The following is a 20,131-nucleotide window of genomic DNA, read 5'->3' as shown; positions in this document are numbered from 1 at the left end:
GCAATGGAACTGGAAGACAGTGGAATAGCCTCTTTGAAGTGCTGTTAGTCTACATTTATATACCCAGTGAAATTCTTTCTCAAGAACAAGAGTAAAATAATTTTCTGAGGCTACCAAAAGAGTCTCTGATGGACACATTTATAGGATGTTCTTCAGAAAGAAGTCAGTGATCCCAAAAGGGAGTTATGAACCACAAAAACAGATAGAGCAAAGAATATTGGTAAATCTAAACAAACATTGGTTATTCAAAGCAGTGGCACAAATGGATAGTTTCAAAGGTTAAAAAAAATGTACAACTAGAATCATGGGGAACTTATTTGTTAAGAGGTGAGTAATCACAGTTTAAACAGTGTAGTCTGTATTGTTTGGGAAAAGTTGAAAAAAGTGTCCATGACTTTAGACTTTGTGATGTTAGGTATTTATGATCAAATAGCTATGAGAAACACTAGCGAATAGTATGAATGACATCCATACAGAAATGAACATAAATATATCATATAACCATGGGTACAGTCACTGTAAATATACTTACTCTCAAGTAAAGGACAAATATAGCCTAGATTCAAAGAAAACATAACTATATTGTATTTATAAGAGCTATAACTGATACGAATGTTTGACAGTCAAGGGAGCAAAAAAGGTATATAATTTAATTATTAACCTGTATCTTTAATTTTTTTTGCTGTAGGATTCCTAGAGTTTTACTCCATATTCATAAATAGTTTCACTAGCAAGATTTAATAATTCCACTCTAAATAAAATAAAAATTGACAGAACTGCAGAAAACATCAAATCCATAACACAATGGACAAGCCTGTCGCAATGGACTTAGAAATAACAATTGGAGAATTAAAATCAGATCCTTAATGATCCTGTAGCACTTGCCTTAATTAGTAGTAGATACAATGAAGTATAAGAAAAATGGACTCACAAAGGGAATTTGACATTTGAGAAAAAAATAACTTACACCATGCAATGATACGCAGTCAGAGACTAATGAAGAGTCACAGTAAATAATTGCTGGGTTCAGGGGTAGGTAAAATTGGCAGTTTAGGTTGCAATTTACAAAAGAAATACTATTTTACGGGGCATCTGGATGGCTCAGTCTGTTAAGCTTCCGCTTTAGCTCACGTCATGATCTCAAGGTTCTTGGGTTCAAGCCCTGCGTCCGGCTCTGTGCTGACAGCTCAGAACCTGGAGCCTGCTTCAGATTCTGTCTCTGTCTCTGTCTCTGTCTCTCTCTCTCTCTCTCTCTCTCTGCCCCTCCCCTCCTCACACTCTGTCTCTCTCTCAAAAATAAACATTAAAAAATATTAAGAAATATTATTTTCCTTTAAAAATGGATCATTTTTCTGATGATTAAAGTGGTACAATCAAATGCAGAATGGCAAAATTAATTACTGTGTAGAATGACCTAAAATTCCCATAAGATTGCTGTGTTCCAAACAACATATCTGGGAATGTATATGCAACAGATATGGGCAAAAGGCATGAAAATGTTATTCACAAAGCAAGAAAGAGAAATTGCTAATAAGTATTTGAAAAGATGCACAACATCAAATGTAATCTGAGGGGATAGAAAGGGAAGTAACAACGAGGCAACGTTTTTCATGTCCAATTGGCAAGGATGAAAAAGATTGAAAAGCTCATTCATAGGGGTTTATGGACACAGGGATTTGCTCCGATATTTTCTCCATTCTTCGTATTGTCATTCAAGGAGGCTTATGGTATTTCCTTTTTGTGTGTGATGCACAGAAATTTGGTGCTTTGTAATAACATTGATCCATCTTGCAGGGGTTTTTTGAGGTTTAGTTTTATTACTTTAAACATCTGAACAAATTGACGGTGTATTCTGTACTCTTTGATGGAGTAATTCCACTTCTAGGAGTTTATCCCAAGGTATAAAATGATATAAACGCTCAAGATTTTTCTTCATAGCCTTGTTAATATTAGTGAAATACTGGGTAAATTTCCAGGAATAAGTGAGTTGTGAAAGAGATTATGGGGGAGGGGGGGAAGGGTGCACCATTTAAAAGATGATGTGAGTTAACAGTAAGCTTTTAAATGACATGTTGACTATTCACATAGGAAGATATGTATGACGTTACTAAGTGGATGAAGCAGGGTATTTCTCTGTTGTCTAAACTTGTGTGTGCACCTATCCATCATAAGCAGTAACTTGTTTACGTTTGCACTAGTCATAGCCCATGATGAGTGTGGTCTCTTCTATAAAGTAAAAAGTAATGTTTGGGCTGCTTTCAGCATATCTCTTTACATCTCAGGGCCTCCTTTTTTTTTTTTTTTTAAGTTTATTCATTTATTTTTTGAGAGCAAGAGAACAAGTGAGCACAAGTGGGGGAGGGGCAGAGAGAAGGCGAGACAGATTCCAAAGCAGGTTTCGCACCATCAGCCCAGAGCCCAATGTGGAGCTCGAACTCATGAACCCTAACTTCACGACCTCAGCCGAGATCAAGAGTTGGACGTTTAATTGAGTGAGGCACTCGAAGCCTCTCCATCTCAGGGCCTCCTTAAGCACCCTCATCTCTAAAACTGAGGGCAAAGGAGTGAGCCTTGGGCTTGAGTAGCAATGACAAATATGCTATTGTGGTTATTACATCCCTCGTCTGCATCTAGAACACACAGTCTTCATCGGCCCTAGTCTCCTTTCTCTGGCTCGGCCATATCTCAGAATTCTTCTCAATACAGTGTTAGGTCAACATCTCTAATCAGATTATACTTTGCACTTGGAACTTCTCTGCCATCCTCGGATAGGATGATTTTAGAAGTCCTTTCAGTTAAAGGATTTTTTCTGATCAAGGAACAAAGTCACTGTGGTGAGAAATGAATGGAATGTTTTTCAGAAAAAGATGTTTGCTTTTCTAGTAGCCACATTTTTAAAGAGCAGTAAAATGGTGGAAACAGGTGAAATAAATATTGATGATATATATTATTAAATAAAATATTTCATGTCATGTATATAAAACAAGTATCAGGGGATTATTTCACATTGCTTTTTTCATATCAAATCTTAGAAATACAATGTGTGTTTATGGCATATCGCATTTTAGATGATAGATTTTCATTGAAGACACTTGATCTGTATTTTAGTTTACAGGTTAAGAAGTAGATTCTCCTGTGGCGACATTCTTAAATTTTGTAATAATTGAATTGAATACTAGTTCTTAAATTTAAAGAAAGTTGAAATAAGGTCACACTAGTCACATTTCAAGTACTGAATGGCCATGGATGTCTGGTGGTTACCATATTGGACAATGAAAGTTGAGAGAATACGAAGAAATATACCATTTGATGTTAGCTTTCAAGGAGATTTTATATATACATATATACATACACGTGTATATATATTTCAGTAATACACAGTAAAACCTTGGATTCTGAGTAACTTGTTCTGCGAGTGTTCTGCAAGACAAGAACCTCTCTTAAACATTTTAACTTGATAAATGAGCGATGTCTTGCAATATGAGTAGTACATGGCACCGAATGTCATGATCACAACTCAGCCGATGGTTCCTGAAATTTGCCTTGATATACGAGTGCTTTGGATGACGAACATGTTTCCGGAACAAATTATGCTCAAAACCAAAGGTTTTACTGTAATCCCAAACCGAATATAATGAAATGCTCAAAGTTTGCAGTGGACAGGCTCTGTGCTATTGAGATAGAAGTTCCAGCAACATCCACAGCTTGCTGCGTCCTTCACCACTTTGAAGTCTGAATGGTGGCAGTGATGTTTTTGGGTTTGTAAGGATGGAGCGTCATACTTTAGCAAGTGTGTGTGTTCTCCCTGCAGGCATGGGACCCGCTGTGCTGGAGAAGTGGCAGCCGCAGCAAACAACTCTCACTGCACAGTCGGAATTGCTTTCAATGCCAAGATCGGAGGTATGGGAAACAAACCTAGGCGGATGCGGAACCCTTTGTGAGCTCAAGACAGGGATCTGAGTGCACAGTAGTGTTCACCTGTTGCCGAAAATGACCACCTTAGCATGTGTTATTAATACGGTTAAAGGCTTTTGAAGCCATCTCCCTAACGTATCGCAAACACAGACATGTCTTTCTTTAAAACAGGCGTGAAAAAAAATGTTGAGTCATGAAGATGGGGGGGTCATTGACAGCTCTATCCCAAACTATATAATCGCTGCCTGGGTCAGAGAGAACTGATAACATAAATACGAGCCCATCACATCTCTAGGGAAAGAAACATTTCGAAGTTACGTCAAAACAGAAAACCCATTTTTTTTCTTCGTCCTTACGCTTTACAAAAAGTTCCTTGTAATTGAAGGGAAATTGGCAAGTGGTAAAACCTCCTTTTGTAGCCCCATAATGTAGTGATACTGTACTGTTAATAATTCCAGATTATGTGTATACATTATACATGCCTGCACAAACTCAAATAGACAGATGCCTACTCCAAGGGCCCAACCGAAGTAGTATAAATCTAGGCATTAATAGAAGCAAACTCTTACTTTCCCATCTGTTAGCATATTTGTTAGCTGTAGCCTAGTGCCTCAGTCACACACCAATGGGAAGAACACATTATGAGAGAGACTAGAGATGCTAGTGGCTCTGAAGGTGTCCCCCGGGGGGCGGGGGGGGGGGGTCTCCTAACCGGTGTCACAGATGAATGAAGTTCCTGGTTACTAGACCGACATGTTTGTTTCCGGTACACTCTTTGTTGTCAAGTGGTAAATAGAATTGGATCTAAAAAAATAAAGATAACAGTCCTTTCTAGGGTAAGTGTAGAGGTCTTGTAACATGAAATGTTTGGGGTCTATGGTAACAGTGCTAAGGAAAGGTTTTCTGACACTGCTTGAATGTCAGTGCTCAGTACATTTGCCCTTTCTCTCCTTTATTTCACACTGAATTCTTAGAGTATGGCAGCCTGTTAACCAGGAATTAGCTGTACTCTGAGAGCATCTGCTGTGTGTCAAGGGGAAGGTTCATGAAGCAGCTGAAGAAGAGAGACAGAAATTTCCCCTGAAGAGTGATGAGGTTGCTGGACACCCGATAGTCTCAGAGAATCAAATGGCTACGGTGGCTGCCTCATCAACCCTTCGTGACGTCCCAGATACACACAGTCCCTCACGTACACTGACACGCATCCGTGTCCCCATCATTACTTTCTAGTGCTACCCCAGCACTCGCTGACCTTCAGGGAACGAAGGTGTGAACTCGCAGATGAGCGGCCGACCTAGTGCACGGGGCTTCCGCGAGGAAATGAATGTCTGGCAATGAATGACTCACAAATGCTCTGTCATCCCCAGAACAAGAACATACTGAGGTAGAAATTTAATCCCCAGACCCAAAGCATGGAGGCTTGCCATCAGATAAAGAAAAAGCAGCCTTTCATCTTTAAACGTGAGGAAGCAAAGTTCCCATTTGTTAACTTTCGGTCAGAAAACTAGTATATTTACCCTCTCGATAGGATTTCATCCGGCATTTTTTTTTTTTTTTTCATGGACCTGCCACTCCTGCTCCAGGAAGTTATATAGTCCAGAGTTTATTTCAGACCTCTTTGTCCCAATAAAATACAGTTGATCCTTAAACAACACAGGTTCGAACCGTGCGGGTCCACTTATACGCAGAGTTTTTTCGATAAATACAGTCCAGTACAGTAAATGCATTATCTCTTCCATAAGATTTCCTTCATAACCTTTTCTTTGCTCTAACTTATTTTATTGTAAGAATACAATCAATATATAATACATATGTCATACAAAATACATGTTCATCGATGGTTTATGTTAGAGGTAAGGCTTCTAGCCAAGAGGAGTTAAGTTTTGGGGGAGTCAGAGTCGTACGTGGGCTTTTGACTGACTGCACGGCGGTAGGGAAGGGCTAGCAAATCTAACTCTGAGTTGTTCAATGGTCAACTGTAGTTCCATTTTATGCCTTGAAATGGCAAGAAGTAAAAATTGAAGAATATGAAGCAGCCCATCTTTTTTTAGTAAACACCGTGCAGATGAATTTTGAATATTCATGTCAAATTAAAGCAAACCAGTGGCTACTTCGGACCTAGTATATGCAGAAAGCCAGGCTTTCTACTCCCACAAAACACAGTGTCGACATGTCTTCCGAGTGCAGTTTCCATTTCATAATTTTTAAAGTGACTTGGTTTACAACCTTTGTTCTCCGTATCACCTGTTATATACGTCTTCAAAAATCCAAAAGTCTAGCAGAAAAGACAGCCAAGAGATGGAACAATCAAGTGCAATGTCTTTAGGGAGGCTTTGGGGATATTTAATGTGTCCTGAGTGTTTATTTCTATTGTTCTTTTGTAAAAAAAAAAATTATATATATATATATATATATATATATATATATATATATATATATATGGTGTGTGTGTGTGGTGTGTGTGTGTGTGTATGATATGTATGATTTTCAGCGGAACCTTTTTACGCCACATGACAGGTCACTATATAAAAGGGTATAGTGACCTATCTGTCACGTGGCGTAAAAAGGTTCCGATGCAAATCAGGCGCAATGTTAACAGTTCTTGAGTATTGTTGATATCAATGCTCATTGTCATTTTATTTTTTTATGTTTGTCAATTTTAGAGTTAACAGTTAAATCATTTTTTTAAAGCACAAAGAAGGTACAGTATTTTTTCAAAAATAGGTTTATTTTCTACCAGAAGTCCACCTCAAACCACATAGCATTAAAGCTGGCCTGCTTTGCAGTTTTATAATAAAAATGTGTTGGTAGCCATAAAAGCTTGAAATCCTACTGGATAACAAGGTTTTTCAAAGGAGTGAATTTGGACCATAAAGATGGGATTGTAAAATACTACAGTCTCTCAGTGATGGTATTTAGCTGAAGCTGAAGGAGAGAGAGGTTTACTTAATAATTAGATGTTCTGATGTTTCAAGTCTTAAAAATAAAAGGAAAGAAGGAAAGCCTGACGTTTGACCTGTAATTTATTTTTGCATATCTCTGTTTATTTTTGCCTATTAAGGTTAATAATAAATTCCTGTCTGTCGGGCAGGACTATACTTAAATGAAGATTAATGACTAAACATTATTAAAACCCTTTGAGAATTATTTGATGCGTTCCATGCTCCAAGAGCATTCTCATTTATTGTTTGACTCATAAATAACTTGGCAAAGAAATAATATATTAAGTTCACATCAGTCTTACAGATTAGGAGATAATATTAAATATGGAGGAAATTAGACCCACCTAACTTGGCCGCTTTCCAAATTTGGTGAGCTCGCTAAGGTCAGAATGCTTTATGCCAATTATGAACCCAAGTTACCTGATGAAGAGAAATTTCGGGAAGATGGATTGCCTGGGGTTCTCTCTGTCAAGTACTCTCTGAAGACAGGGGCAGAGGGCAGGGAGAAATTGTGGGAACGTTAAAAAAGAGAATAACGGATAAAAAAGATTTGAAAGAAGTTTTCCTCCATCGTGCACAACATAATTTACTTTCTCTCCAAGAAAGCTTCAGAAGAGTCTACGTTATCCTTTTTGGGGGGAGGGGGGGAGAGGATATGCTCACATAACTGTTGATTAAGTGTATTCTTTGCCCCCCAAATGCTGTGATTGGAGTATGCCTTGGGCTGTTCGGGTGTTATATAGTGAAGCCTCTATTCAAGCTAATTCCCTTCTGTCTGGAAGGGGTTCGGATGCTGGATGGAGATGTCACAGACATGGTTGAAGCGAAATCGGTTAGCTTCAATCCCCAGCACGTGCATATCTACAGTGCCAGCTGGGGCCCGGATGATGATGGCAAGACCGTGGACGGACCGGCTCCACTCACCCGGCAAGCCTTTGAAAACGGCGTTAGAATGGTAGGTTTAAAAGCTCATGCTCGGTCAATCGGTGATGATTCTCCTGTGAACCCACCCGTGGGCTCCAGTCCTTCAGTCTAGAGGAATGAATGGAGCTCAGAGCTGAGCCGGGAAAGAGGCGCGTTTAGCTTTAGAACCGTGTGTTGCATCCATTCTGAAAACGGGCTAAGAGCTAGAGAGTTTCCCCTGACAAAATCAGAGGTGTATTTGGATGCTTAGATTTGCTCAGAGAAAATCCATTCATTAATACACGTTAATCTTGCATTTGGAGAAATAAATACTCAGCACTGCGAGATGGAGATGTGAAGATACTCAGTCTCTCCAGTCGGTGCCCCGGGTCACCAGCAGTGCCCCTCTGGGCCTCCCCCTTTCTTACTCCCTTGGCTCCACTGCTGTCCCAGGACAATAATATTTTTATGCTGCCTCCCAAGTTCCCTAACCAGGCAGCTCAACCCATCGTCATTTTCCTTGATTTCACTAAAAAATCCACTCACCGTTCCTCCTCTGCAAAAACTGACCACATAACCTAATGTAATAAAATGTTTTCTTCAAATTACAGATCTGAAAAAGCCCTGTCTTATTTTAATTAATTCGGTAAAAATACAGTAAAAATAAGGTTGCTGTATACTTCTAACCATGGAAGAAGGAGCATTCCATCAGAGGCCACTCCCTTCTGTTTCTTATTCGTGAATGCAACTTTGGGTGACTGAAAGCATACCTTTTAATCATGATCTGGGCCCACCCTTCCTTTCCTTCACCGTCTCTTTTTACTTTTTGAAATGTAAGCGGATTCCATTCTTCCTGTCCTTTATCACATCCCCTGCGCATCCCCGCCTCATCCCTAGGTCCTCTTCCTATACAGCTGATTCTGTTCCACCGTCAAGCCTCAGTGAAAATGCTGCCTGTCTCCCGAAGTCTGCTCACTACCCAGACTGGAACTAAGTGCAAGCAGTCCCTACCCCGCACCTGCTAAACTTCGCCTTCTTACTAGTGTTACGTATCGTCGTGATCACAGTGTGCTTTATATCAGAGATATTCTTGCCTGTATTTTCCTCGTGGAACTGTATGTCCCTAGACAGCAGAGTTGTGCTCTATCTATCCTTAGGGGCTTTGAAAAACCCAGAGGGTACATGGAGCCCTAGCGAGTACTCCGTGAATGTTGGTTGAATGTCATTTAATTTACTACGGATTGTGCCAACCACAGGATGGATGTATATTTGGCCCAGATTTGGAGCAGTGGGATGCATGCCGTTGGTCAATGTCATGTTGCGGCTGAAGTACAAACAATAATGCTTCTTCCACCTTGGTGGGACTGGTGTTAGGGTTTGATCACAAGACCGTGAGCTAAGCTCTCTCCTGGTCATTTTGAAATAGGCTGAAAGGAAACGCTTATGCAGTTGTTCAGGATGTACTTCCTCACTGAAGGCTCATTCAGGCATGGTTAAGACATACTTTCTAATTCTGTCAATTTTTAGATACTTTAGAGCCCTCTAAAGTCATAGAACAGGGTTTTAAATTGTTGCCTAGAATTTTCCTTTCAAGGTATCTGAACACCAAATGAATGTACTCTAAGTAAACTGGGGATTCCATGACCAAAGCCCTGGGCTACAGATTAGTGTACCATCTCTCTGTGCCATCGATTGAATGGTCATTCAAGTTAATAAATCAAGCCTAGTTTGTCTTTAATTTTCAAGTTGTATGTGTATGGCTTTTGCTATAATAAAGAGTAGGCTGGAATTTCTCAATATCCTTATGTTAGTAACTAGTAATGACTAATCTCATGACTGTACATACAGACAGAGAATGCCCCATATTCAATAGTGGCCACTGAATCAGGTGATATGGACCAGTGGTTTTCAAATTTATTTTCTCTAGGGAATCTTTCAGTGGAAATCTTAATGGGAAGTTCAGTGTGTAAAGCAGATTAAACATATGGTACTTTGGTTGAAGGAGGAAAGGATTAAGATGAGAAAGAAGATCCTCTGAGGAAGTTATTCAAACTTATAGGAAGATTATATTTAGAAAAAATTCCTTTTTTAAAAAAAATTTTTTTAATGTTTATTTATTTTTGAGACAGAGACAGAGCATGAACGGGGGAGGGTCAGAGAGAGAGGGAGACACAGAATCCCAAGCAGGCTCCAGGCTCTGAGCTGTCAGCCCAGAGTCCGACGCGGGGCTCGAACTCATGGACCATGAGATCATGACCTGAGCCGAAGTCGGAGGCTTCACCGACTGAGCCACCCAGGCGCCCCGGAAACAAATCCTATTTTTAAAAATTACTCTGTATTCACTATTAAGTACGAAATTAACCTATGCTTTATTTTTTTTTTTTAATGTTTATTTATTTTTGAGAGGGACAGAGACAGAATGCGAGTGGGACAGGGGCAGAGAGAGAGGGAGACATAGAATCCAAAGCTGGCTCCAGGCTCCGAGCCGTCAGCACAGAGCCCGACGCGGGGCTCGAACCCACAAGCAGTGAGATCATGACCTGAGCCGAAGTCGGACACGCAACCGACGGAGCCACCTAGGCGCCCCAACCTTTGCTTATTATAATAAGTCATACTGTAAAGTTGAAATTGAAAACAGATTTCCCACCCAACTGGATAACCCTTGTTGAGTATGAACTACACCTTTCTTTACTTGTGTATGCATTCACACAGCAGACGGGTCACATGCCTCTGCATGTTGCTAGTTTCACTTAACAGGGTGTAGTGGGCATTCTTCCACGGCAATGCAAAAGGATAGAACTCATTTATTTTAATGTTTCAAAAATGTTTAGAATATGGACATACCATAATTTATTCAACATTTCACTGAAGATCCTTCAAGGTTTCAATCTTTAAAAAAAAAAAAAAAAAAAAGTAGGGTTAGCTTTAAAATGAACCGTTTACTTTTAGAGTTAAGGTAATAACAAAAGAAATCACTCTTAAAAGCAACAGATTATTCTCTGGCTCCTATCCTGGCACATTCAATTATGGAAGAGCAGCAGTGACCCATTTAAATGTGATTAGATCAACAGGATAGGGTTTTTAGCGTTTAATACACATGGGCTTTGGATTTATCCAGGGTTGAGTCCAGAATCTGTCATTTACTGCTCTCTGACCTGATATAGATCAAATTACCTCTGTTCTCCATTTCCTCTTCTAAAGTAAGGGACTAATAGTACTGACTTACAGAGATGTTACGAGTGTTAAATGAGGCGATAATGCATATAAAGCAGTCGGCACAATATCTGAAACATAATAGGTGCTCAAGAAATACATTTTACTTATACACGTATGTATGCATACTTTTTTTTTCAGAAAAGAGATCACGTCCTTCCAAAAAACTTAATATTTCTCTTCGATCCCCCATCCTTCTCTACCATTTCCACACCACAGAATTCTAGATGATTCCATTGAGTTTACCTATAGTGGTGGATTAAAAACAATACAGTAGAAACTCATAGACTTCCTGAGTTCTTACATGCCCATATTTTGTCCTTCCTATGTCTGTCCTCACCTTCAGTTTCATTTGCCCTTAGGGGCACATCTTCCGTTTCATCAAGACAACTTCTTGATACACAGCTCTATTCTACATTTGTAGATCTATTGTAGATCTATTCTGTGTTTGTAGTCTTGAATTTAATTTATCTTTTCCCAAGAGCTGTTTCTCTGAATATCTGGGGATACATAGTTTAACATTTTTAAAGCAGTACAGGAGTCTTCCAGGGGAAAGAAATCTCTTTGTCATCAGGCATCAAACGGCATAGTACATCTCACGTTCTTTGAGATTATTCTAAGTTGTGTTCTTTATATATATAACGTACGTGGTCAAATATATACAAAATGATTGCCTGAAACGTATACAAAGTTAGATTATAAAGTGCGACTGAGAAACAAATAAGTGATTTATTGACTGAGTGACGTATGGAATGAAGGAATAAATGATTACTACAACAGTTCCTTCAAGTAGCGAGGTAAAAAACCTATGTGACAGCTTTTTTTTTTTATTAAAAAAAAATTTTTTTTAATGTTTTTATTTATTTTTGAGACAGAGAGAGACAGAGCATGAACAGGGGAGGGGCAGAGAGAGAGGGAGACACAGAATCGGAAGGCTCCAGGCTCCAAGCCATCAGCCCAGAGCCCGACGCGGGGCTCGAACTCACGGACCGCGAGATCGTGACCTGAGCCGAAGTCGGACGCTTAACCGACTGCGCCACCCAGGCGCCCCATCCTATGTGACAGCTTAAAGTCATTCTGGCCCAGTAGAGTTTTCACTGGATCATCTACAAAAATAGGGGAACTAGAGTTTTCACTGGATCATCTACAAAAATAGGGGAACTGAAATGCATTTGTTCTTTCTATTAAACTTAGCATACTCCCACTTTGTAGTCAATGTGGGTAAAGCAGTGAAGGAGACCTCTAAGTTTTGTATGCAATACAGACAAGTCTCTACATTCTAGTCATTAGACAGGAAACAAACCTAGAAACCATCAAGACCACGAGTTGAAGATAAGTGTTATAAATGAGATAAACAGGAAAGAGGGAAGGACAGAACCACTGTGGTTAAGAAGGATAGGGAGTCCTCTGTGAGGAGATGATACATAAATGAGGACAGTATTGACACGATGCCGGTCATGTGGAAGGAATGTTCTCTGCAGAAGGAACAGCAAGGGCAAAGCACCCCGAGGGGAGAATAGTCAGGTGTGCTCACGGAACAAAATGCTAATTTGGGTGCTGCGAGCAATGTGGACAGAAAGTAGTCAGTAGAAGGTGGCTTGGAGAGGTAGGCAGGGGCCAGCTCAGCAGGGCTTTCTAAACCACGGAGGGTGTTTGCATTTTATTCCATTACAGAAAACCATTAGAGGTTTTCAGCAGAGTAGTGGCCTGTGGGGATACACAATTGTAAAAGCTCGCTGCTCTGTAGGGAAAGTGTGGGAAAGTGGCGGGGAGGTAAGACCTGAAGGTCGAAGGGAAGAGTTGATGATGAGTAGGACGGGGCGGGGGCGGACAACCACGACAAGTGACGAGGGGCGGCAAGAGGGAGAAGCCTACGTATCAAGGGAATAGGTTTGGCTCAGGGAATCCACATATTGATTGCATCCATTTCTCCTGCTTGCCAATCAAAAAACGTAGCGAATATCGGATTTCAAAAATGCTCCCTATGTGTTGACTATAAGATAAGCGTTTGGGTCAGTAGCATGTAACACTCTTTTCAGAGACTTTGACACCATCGGAATCGATCCAATTTACGGCCTTTAGAATTCATGGGCCAGCATTGCATTAGACAAACTATGTTGAGCAAACCCTATTACAATCGACAGCTCGCTCTTTTCCCCAGAGATTGCATTTTACGTGATGCTAAGGCACTGTAAGATTAAAAGCAAGAATTAAAGGTACATAATTCGGGTTGTGTACAATTAATGATGACGATGATGATGGTAGTGTGGTGGTGACCATCATAATAATAATAATACTAAGACACTTAACATTTGCCATTCTGTCACAGTATGGTCACTCTTGTGAGCCCCTAAATAGATGATGACTTAAAAAAAATTTTTTTTAATTTATTTTTGGGAGAGAGAGAGAGACATAGCATGAGTGAAGAGGGCCAGAGAGAGAGGGAGACACAGAATCCAAAGCAGGTTCCAGGCTCTGAGCTGTCTGCGCAGAGCCCGACGCGGGCCTTGAACTCATGGACGGTGAGATCCTGACCTGAGCCGAAATCAGACGCTTCACCACCTGAGCCGCCCAGGCACCCCAGATGATGACTTTTAATCTTCACAATAATCTCATAAGGTAGCTAACCGTTCTCCCCGGTTTTGCAGAAAATAAGACTTTCGGCGCAGCAAAACAAGTCAGAATGTGGGCCTCCAGGAAATCTAATAAATTCTTTTACGAGTTGTCCTTCCTGCTCTCTTTGGCCCAGCTGACCTGCTTGTGTCATCCGTGACCACATATCTGAGCTTTTCTCCTGTTACCGAGGTGAATTAAGTTCTCACCTTCTATGTTAAGTCTCCCTCCTCCATTTCTTCACGGAGGCCTTCCCTTCTCACCCCACTACAGGCATGGCTCAATCAATTCTCTTTTCTTTCATCGTCAAAACTTCCCTCTCATCGGTGTGACGGCCATCCACACACTGTTAATTCTATCTCTGAAGAAAGAGGGGAGACGCCCTCTGGCAGTCTTCTTGTATTTTTCCAATTACTGACTCATTTCTTTTCCCCTTTGAAACCACTGTTCATACTTGCCCCCTACGAGCTCTTTTTCCATCGTCTCTTGAAGCAACTCGTCAGAACCCCGACCCCTCACTGCACCGAGGCCATTCTTATCTAGACCAACAGTGACCTTCTAATGTGAAACCCAGGGCTCTTCTCTGAACCCTCATGTAATCCGTCCTGACAGGGAGGCCCCGCCTGCTTCTTCTGATCCGCAATAAAATACACACCCTCCAACCCTTCTGAACCCTTGTCTCCTTCTGTTTAGTGTATTTACTTATCTTGCCGACGAGTTGTCTCCCCCGTAAAGGCCCCGAGATGGAAATGTTTTGGTCTCGACTGTAACCCAAGTTCCTAAAACACTGTTTCGTGATGAGTGACCAAATGTGTGAATAAATACACGGGTGAATTCCATGCCGGTGTGCTGCATATACTGAATGAATTTACGTAAGGATCACAGTTGCATTGCTGTTTATTATAATACGGAAATGAGTGATTAGCTACATGGTATAGTCTGGTGATGAATGCACTCAGACTGTAGATTCCGACTCTCCAGTGGGTTTCAGTACGTTCTTGCCTTCTTCAAGTCAATTGCCTCTCTCAGGATCAGTTTGTTCCTCTGTAAAATGGAGCTAAATGCTGGCAGTTACTTTATAGGCCTGTCATGACGATTATGTGATTAATGCGTGTAAAATATGCAGCAGTTTCTGGAACATAGCAAAATCTCTAATTATGTTACCAGTCTTAATCATTATCACTTCTGAAAAGGCCAGGGTACTAAAAGTGAAATACTAATTAATCATGCAGAAAACTGTAATAAGTCTTGATTGTCCATAATCTCTGCATTTAATCCATTTCATATTGCTGAATGATCCTTAAAGAAGGTAAATATACAGTCTCGAGATTATTAAGGAATGGCCAAAATAAATGGGACAAAATATCCAAGAGAATATTTCCTGAAGTCTGAAGGACTTTCCTGAAGTCCATAAAACACTAATTAATAAAATGCCCCAAAATGGGGTAGGGGTAGGTGGAGGATTTTGCTATCAAGTAGGCTTGAGAAACGCCACTTATTATATGCTCCCTTTGGGAGCTTAAAGGCATATGAAAGGCTCTGAGAAGTTCTGCAGTAAGGAGATGCATGTAACTTGATTTATTCCGTGTTCCAAACTCTAACCACGCGAAAGCTTTATTTTCATAACTCGTTTTAAATTGGCGTCAAATTTAACTTCACTTTCAGTGTGAGTTTGGAACTTGCTTTGCAAAAATTCGGCTAAACCCATTCGACCTGTAGAGTCAGAACATTAGAACTGGAAACAATTTGAGTGGTTGAATCATTTTTACAAACATTTGTATATTCGTTTACTGGTTGCTATCACTACGATTCACCCTGTCTACCTTCCTAAAACGTGTGATTTCTTCTTTTCCCGGGCTACTCATCCAGTAAGCCTTTCTCTCCTGTCTTCCTTTCTGAAAGTCTATGAAATGTGTCCTCTTGTCCTCACAGTTAGAACCAACCGCTCCCAGAGGGACTTGGGCCATAGAGTCCTTCCAAAGCGTCCATCCTCCCAGCTTGAGCTCCAACTTTCAGTTCAGCGGGAATAGTGCAGCCAAAGAAGAATGTTTTGTATGTAAATCTTGCCCTTTGTCTTGTCTTTAAAACTCATCACTTCTCCTTATGACCGACAGGGAACATTCTAAGCTTCTTAGCAGGGCACGGAGGTCTCTCACAATCTTGCCGGGGGTTGCAGAATCGAAATCTTACGTGTCGTCAAAGGAAAGGACCGTTTCAAAGTTACTCTCATTCAAGTTGACAGGATTCCACTTACCTCGGTGAACCTTTGGCTCCGTATGACTGGCATTATCCCCTGCAGGGGAAACTCTTCGCTCTGTCTACCCAGGCCGTTCCAAGTAGGAAAACGATGTCATGAAATGAATGAGGCAATCGAGAGTGTTTCAGACAGAGGTGACCTGGTGTTTGGTATCACAATAAGAAGCTAAGCTGCCTGAAGTTTTCTTGGATAGACTCATTACTCGTTCATTCATTCCCGATTGCATTCGGGAGACAGTCACTGGGTGATTATAATATTCTAGGTACTTGACGAGGCGGTAGTGAAACACTCAGCCTTTGTCTTTGGGAGGCTCACCATGGAGTGATGCATAAAGGTTCTAAATAAAGTGCAAGCGAATTCCCCAAGTTCCTTCAGGGACTAGAATCTGGTAAGCAGTGAGGACAGACGGCACAGCACGCAATAACAAAACTTCTCGTGTTCAGCCTAGTTGCCCTGCAGCCATCTTTTTTTTGCCCCATTTGGGTTATGAAACTTTAATCATCTTTGGTGAATTTTTACACAGGCATCTCGTGCTTCGACAACTCTTCCTGGTTTCCTGACAAGGATTTTTAATAATCTCTTTTGAAAAATAAGCAAAAAAAAAAAAAAAAAAAAAAAAATTAGAATTGAATCTTTTCCCTTTTTTTTCATAATTAGAAAACCCTATATTCAGACTACCAGGACGTCCCTTATTATTTTACTCAAGAAATATCGCTTGAGCCCCCATTGCCTACCATGCACTGGTTTGGCAGTTACCTTAATCGTTTTTCTGGAGAAATCCTGTAACTCATTATGGATATTGTAGGAGCATGGGCTATAGAGCTTAGTTTACCATACTATCTACAAGTATCCTCTCAACTCCAGATCATTTTCCTTTGAGCTTTTCAGGCTTTGGGATTATCAATGAAAGCATTCCGGCGTATTCCTAACAGAACCAATGTCAAGGGTGGGGAACAAAATTAGGTGAGGTCCAGATCATTGGCCCGGAATCTCCCTGTTGGAACCGTGACCTTCATCCTGTCCTCATTCTTGTCTTGTCAGGGGTCCAGATGGAAACCAGGACATTTGATGAACATCGATTAGCACATGCCTGGCTGTTGAGTTTCTTATGAAGTCTCTAATTAATATATCCTCTTCCGAGCATCAGTTTTCTTTCGCGATTTACCAAACTTTACGCCTGATTAGATTTTGGAATATTTGCCGAAAACACAGGGTTGCCTTGCAGTCACACATTGTCTTTTACGTACACACATGTGCACACATACACACTGCTCCACCCTTAAATTAAAGGCATATGTTCACCAGAAGGGGAGAGAAGAGGTATAATGAGCTTGTATAATAAACGCAGTAATAATAATCATAATAAAATTAACTGATTCCACTTGGGAAGAATATATTTTTATCTGATATACATCCAGCTTTAGCAGGCGTGGCACCAGTTTGCATTTTAATAAATGACATATTGCAGTTAAATTAGTTGGCAAATGTTCTAGAACTTTGGAATGATATATGGGTAGGCAAAGATAGACAGGGGAGTTTATTTAATATCGGTTCCACTTCATCAAAATTGACTCTAACTGGGGTTTGTTTTAAAAAATCCTCCATTAGTATTTAACTATATCCTGGTGGAACTTTGTGTCTTTGGAGCTTTAACAAAGCTAAGAAGTGACTTGCCAAATGGACTCAGTACACCATTTTCTATTTTGGATACAAAGGATTGTTTGTCTTTGTAGATATGTATGTGGTTTCACGTTCTATAATCTTCACAAAGTTATCTGATATCTGAGTATGCAATTTAGATTACTATATTACTGTGAACTGTGATGCATTTAATGAGCACAGATTTATCCTAGCCTTGTATAGGTGCAAATGTCAAATGTTTATTGTCACCTTTTTTTTTTTTCAGTTTTAGAGATTCATTTTTAACTCCGTGAGTTTATACTATTCCGTTCTAACTCTCTCTGTTTTATATATGGATTAACTAGATATCAGTAATAATCCTTTTTTTCTTTGCGTTTGTTCTATTTGTGGTGACATAGAGGGGAGGACATGAAGTCCTTATTACAGAAGTCATTCCAGTGTAGTACGGATGTCCCAATTTATAGGGAGAATACAAAATCACACAGGGATCGTCTTAGGTCAAGTTAAGGTCCGTACCAATTCTGAATTTCTGTGATTCAGAACATAAATTTAAGAAAGGCAATGGCAATTTTCTTTAGCAAAACGTGGCAGTAACCGGGCTAAAAATAAGGTCGCTGGGAAATACACAAGGATAAATTGAACTGACTTGCTACTATCAAATGGTTTTGAAGCATACACATCTTTTATAGCAGGTTTTTTTCACTTAACCAGAGCTTACCGTTCTCTTGAAGATGGAAACCCTCAAACTTCATATTCAAGATGGTAAACATCATGATTATTATATATTCTGATATATATATATATATATATATATACATATATATATATGTATATATATATATATATATAACGTGGGTTAGACATGAGGATGATCTTCATAGGACCTCACCAGGTTATAGCTTTGAACGCTAAGTCTTAGCAAAGTAGGCAGCCGGACCATTAAGAAGCATGAGTGCGACTCTGACTCAGTCTGTCCTCTTCCACACCTGTGCTCTTCACCACCATGCTGGGTGAACCCGCTCCTGCGAAACGTGTTGCATGGGCCCCTGTAGGCACATTCAGCTCTCTGTCAACGGTAGCTGTAATTATGGTCATGGAAGTGAACGCTACCCCAGGGAGCTATCTCTTCTCTAAACTCCTGGGAAGCATCATCTGGGCAAACTGACTTGGCACATTCTGAACTTCACTGTATTGTCTCTTTGTCTTCATCCCTGGGAAGTATTGACCTTGACGTCACAAAGACCCGGGTTGGAATCTCTTTGGTTTCTCTCCAGTGTTTTGATCCAGAACAAGTTACTACATTATCAGAACTTCTGCTTCCTTAAGAAAACACGATGATAATACTCACTTTATGGAGTCATCATGAAGACTGACGGAGATCTCACATATACAGTGCTCAGACCTCCCTCTGGTCTTCTCTTCAGCAGAAGGGCCCCTTTGATGCATCTTTAAGGACCCCAGAGTATCCACTGCAGAATCTTGTAAACTATAGAAGCTTAATATCAGCTGTAATTTTTTTTTTTTTTCAGAAGAGTGATTTGCTTTCATTGAAATCGGCATTGTGTTTATGGGAAGAAACCGTAAAGGGCTGATTTTCTCCCTTTCGGAAATGTTATGGGCTGCTCCACAAAAGATCAAGGTGGTTATTTCGTGGAGGAGAGGCCTATGACATTCAAACCGTATGGTGGGCTTTAGACAGGAACAGCTTGCTTGCTCTGTCAGAGTTGAGCTGACAGTTGGGACCAGTGCACCATGGTGAGGCATTCTGTAACCTAACATAGAGAAGAGTCTAAACCTTTCATTATTGCTGGAATATCCTTCTGTCCTTTCCAAATGCCTTTCCAAACGTTTTCAATAAATTCCTTTCATATTCCTATTGATAGTAAATGGTTTTATTCTCTGTGAAAGGACTCTTTCAAATTTTACCCCTTCAATCGCAATTTAAAGGTGTGGTATCTTTCTGGGCAGTTTCATAATAGGCAATTAATGTTAATATTGAAAATGTCCTTCTCCGTTTCATAAACCTGTCTCTCCTGAAACAATCCTGAGCATGATTTCGCCTTTGCCCTGGGATGATCCAAGATGTAGAAACTTTTCTCATGTATGTCTTCTTTTTCTCCCCACAATGGGAATGCTGGGATGGTGGATGTACCCAGAATGGCTAGGTTGGTGATGTTAATTATTGATTGTGATAATTTCAGAGAGCGTGTAAGATTTGCATATATTTATATTTTTTAGCTGCTTGCAATGAGGAATTGAGAAACCTCATTTGCATGCCCCTCCTCCCAGCCAGTGTTGTTGGGGACCCTGGGAAAACAGCTCAACTAGGGCTCAAAATTTGGAGGCTGTGGGAGTGACCAGAAATAAATAACAACCTGAGTTGGCTGAGGCTTCAGTGAGTCAGATGCGGAAGACAAGGTCTGAGAAAAAATGGGAGGACTGACCAATATGAATTGACTCCAGAGAGAGCATCAAAAGCAGACAATTGGGGTGCTTGGGTGACCCAGTCAGTGAAGCATCCGACTCTTGATTTCAGCTCAGGTCATGACCTCTTGGGTTTGTGAGTTCAAGCCCCGCATGGGGTTCCTCCCACTGACGGTGCTGGGATTCTCTCTCTCTCTCTCTCTCTCTCTCTCTCTCTCTCTCT

General features: G+C 40.4%; 1 protein-coding gene across 1 annotated transcript in view; it reads left to right on the top strand.

The window, feature by feature from the left end:
- Positions 1-20,131, top strand: part of PCSK5 (proprotein convertase subtilisin/kexin type 5) — a 471,153-nt gene that overhangs the window by 172,486 nt on the left and 278,536 nt on the right. Inside the window, exons 6-7 of the mRNA XM_040449255.1 lie at positions 3,812-3,900; positions 7,640-7,812. Coding sequence (XP_040305189.1) covers positions 3,812-3,900; positions 7,640-7,812 — 262 coding nt within the window. The remainder of the gene's footprint in view (positions 1-3,811; positions 3,901-7,639; positions 7,813-20,131) is intronic.

The sequence above is a fragment of the Herpailurus yagouaroundi genome, unplaced genomic scaffold, assembly GCF_014898765.1.
Source record: "Herpailurus yagouaroundi ecotype Mexico unplaced genomic scaffold, PumYag 199, whole genome shotgun sequence".
Lineage (NCBI taxonomy): Eukaryota > Metazoa > Chordata > Mammalia > Carnivora > Felidae > Herpailurus > Herpailurus yagouaroundi.
Note: the sequence above shows the minus strand (reverse complement) of the source record. Positions and strands in the feature narration are given on the sequence as shown.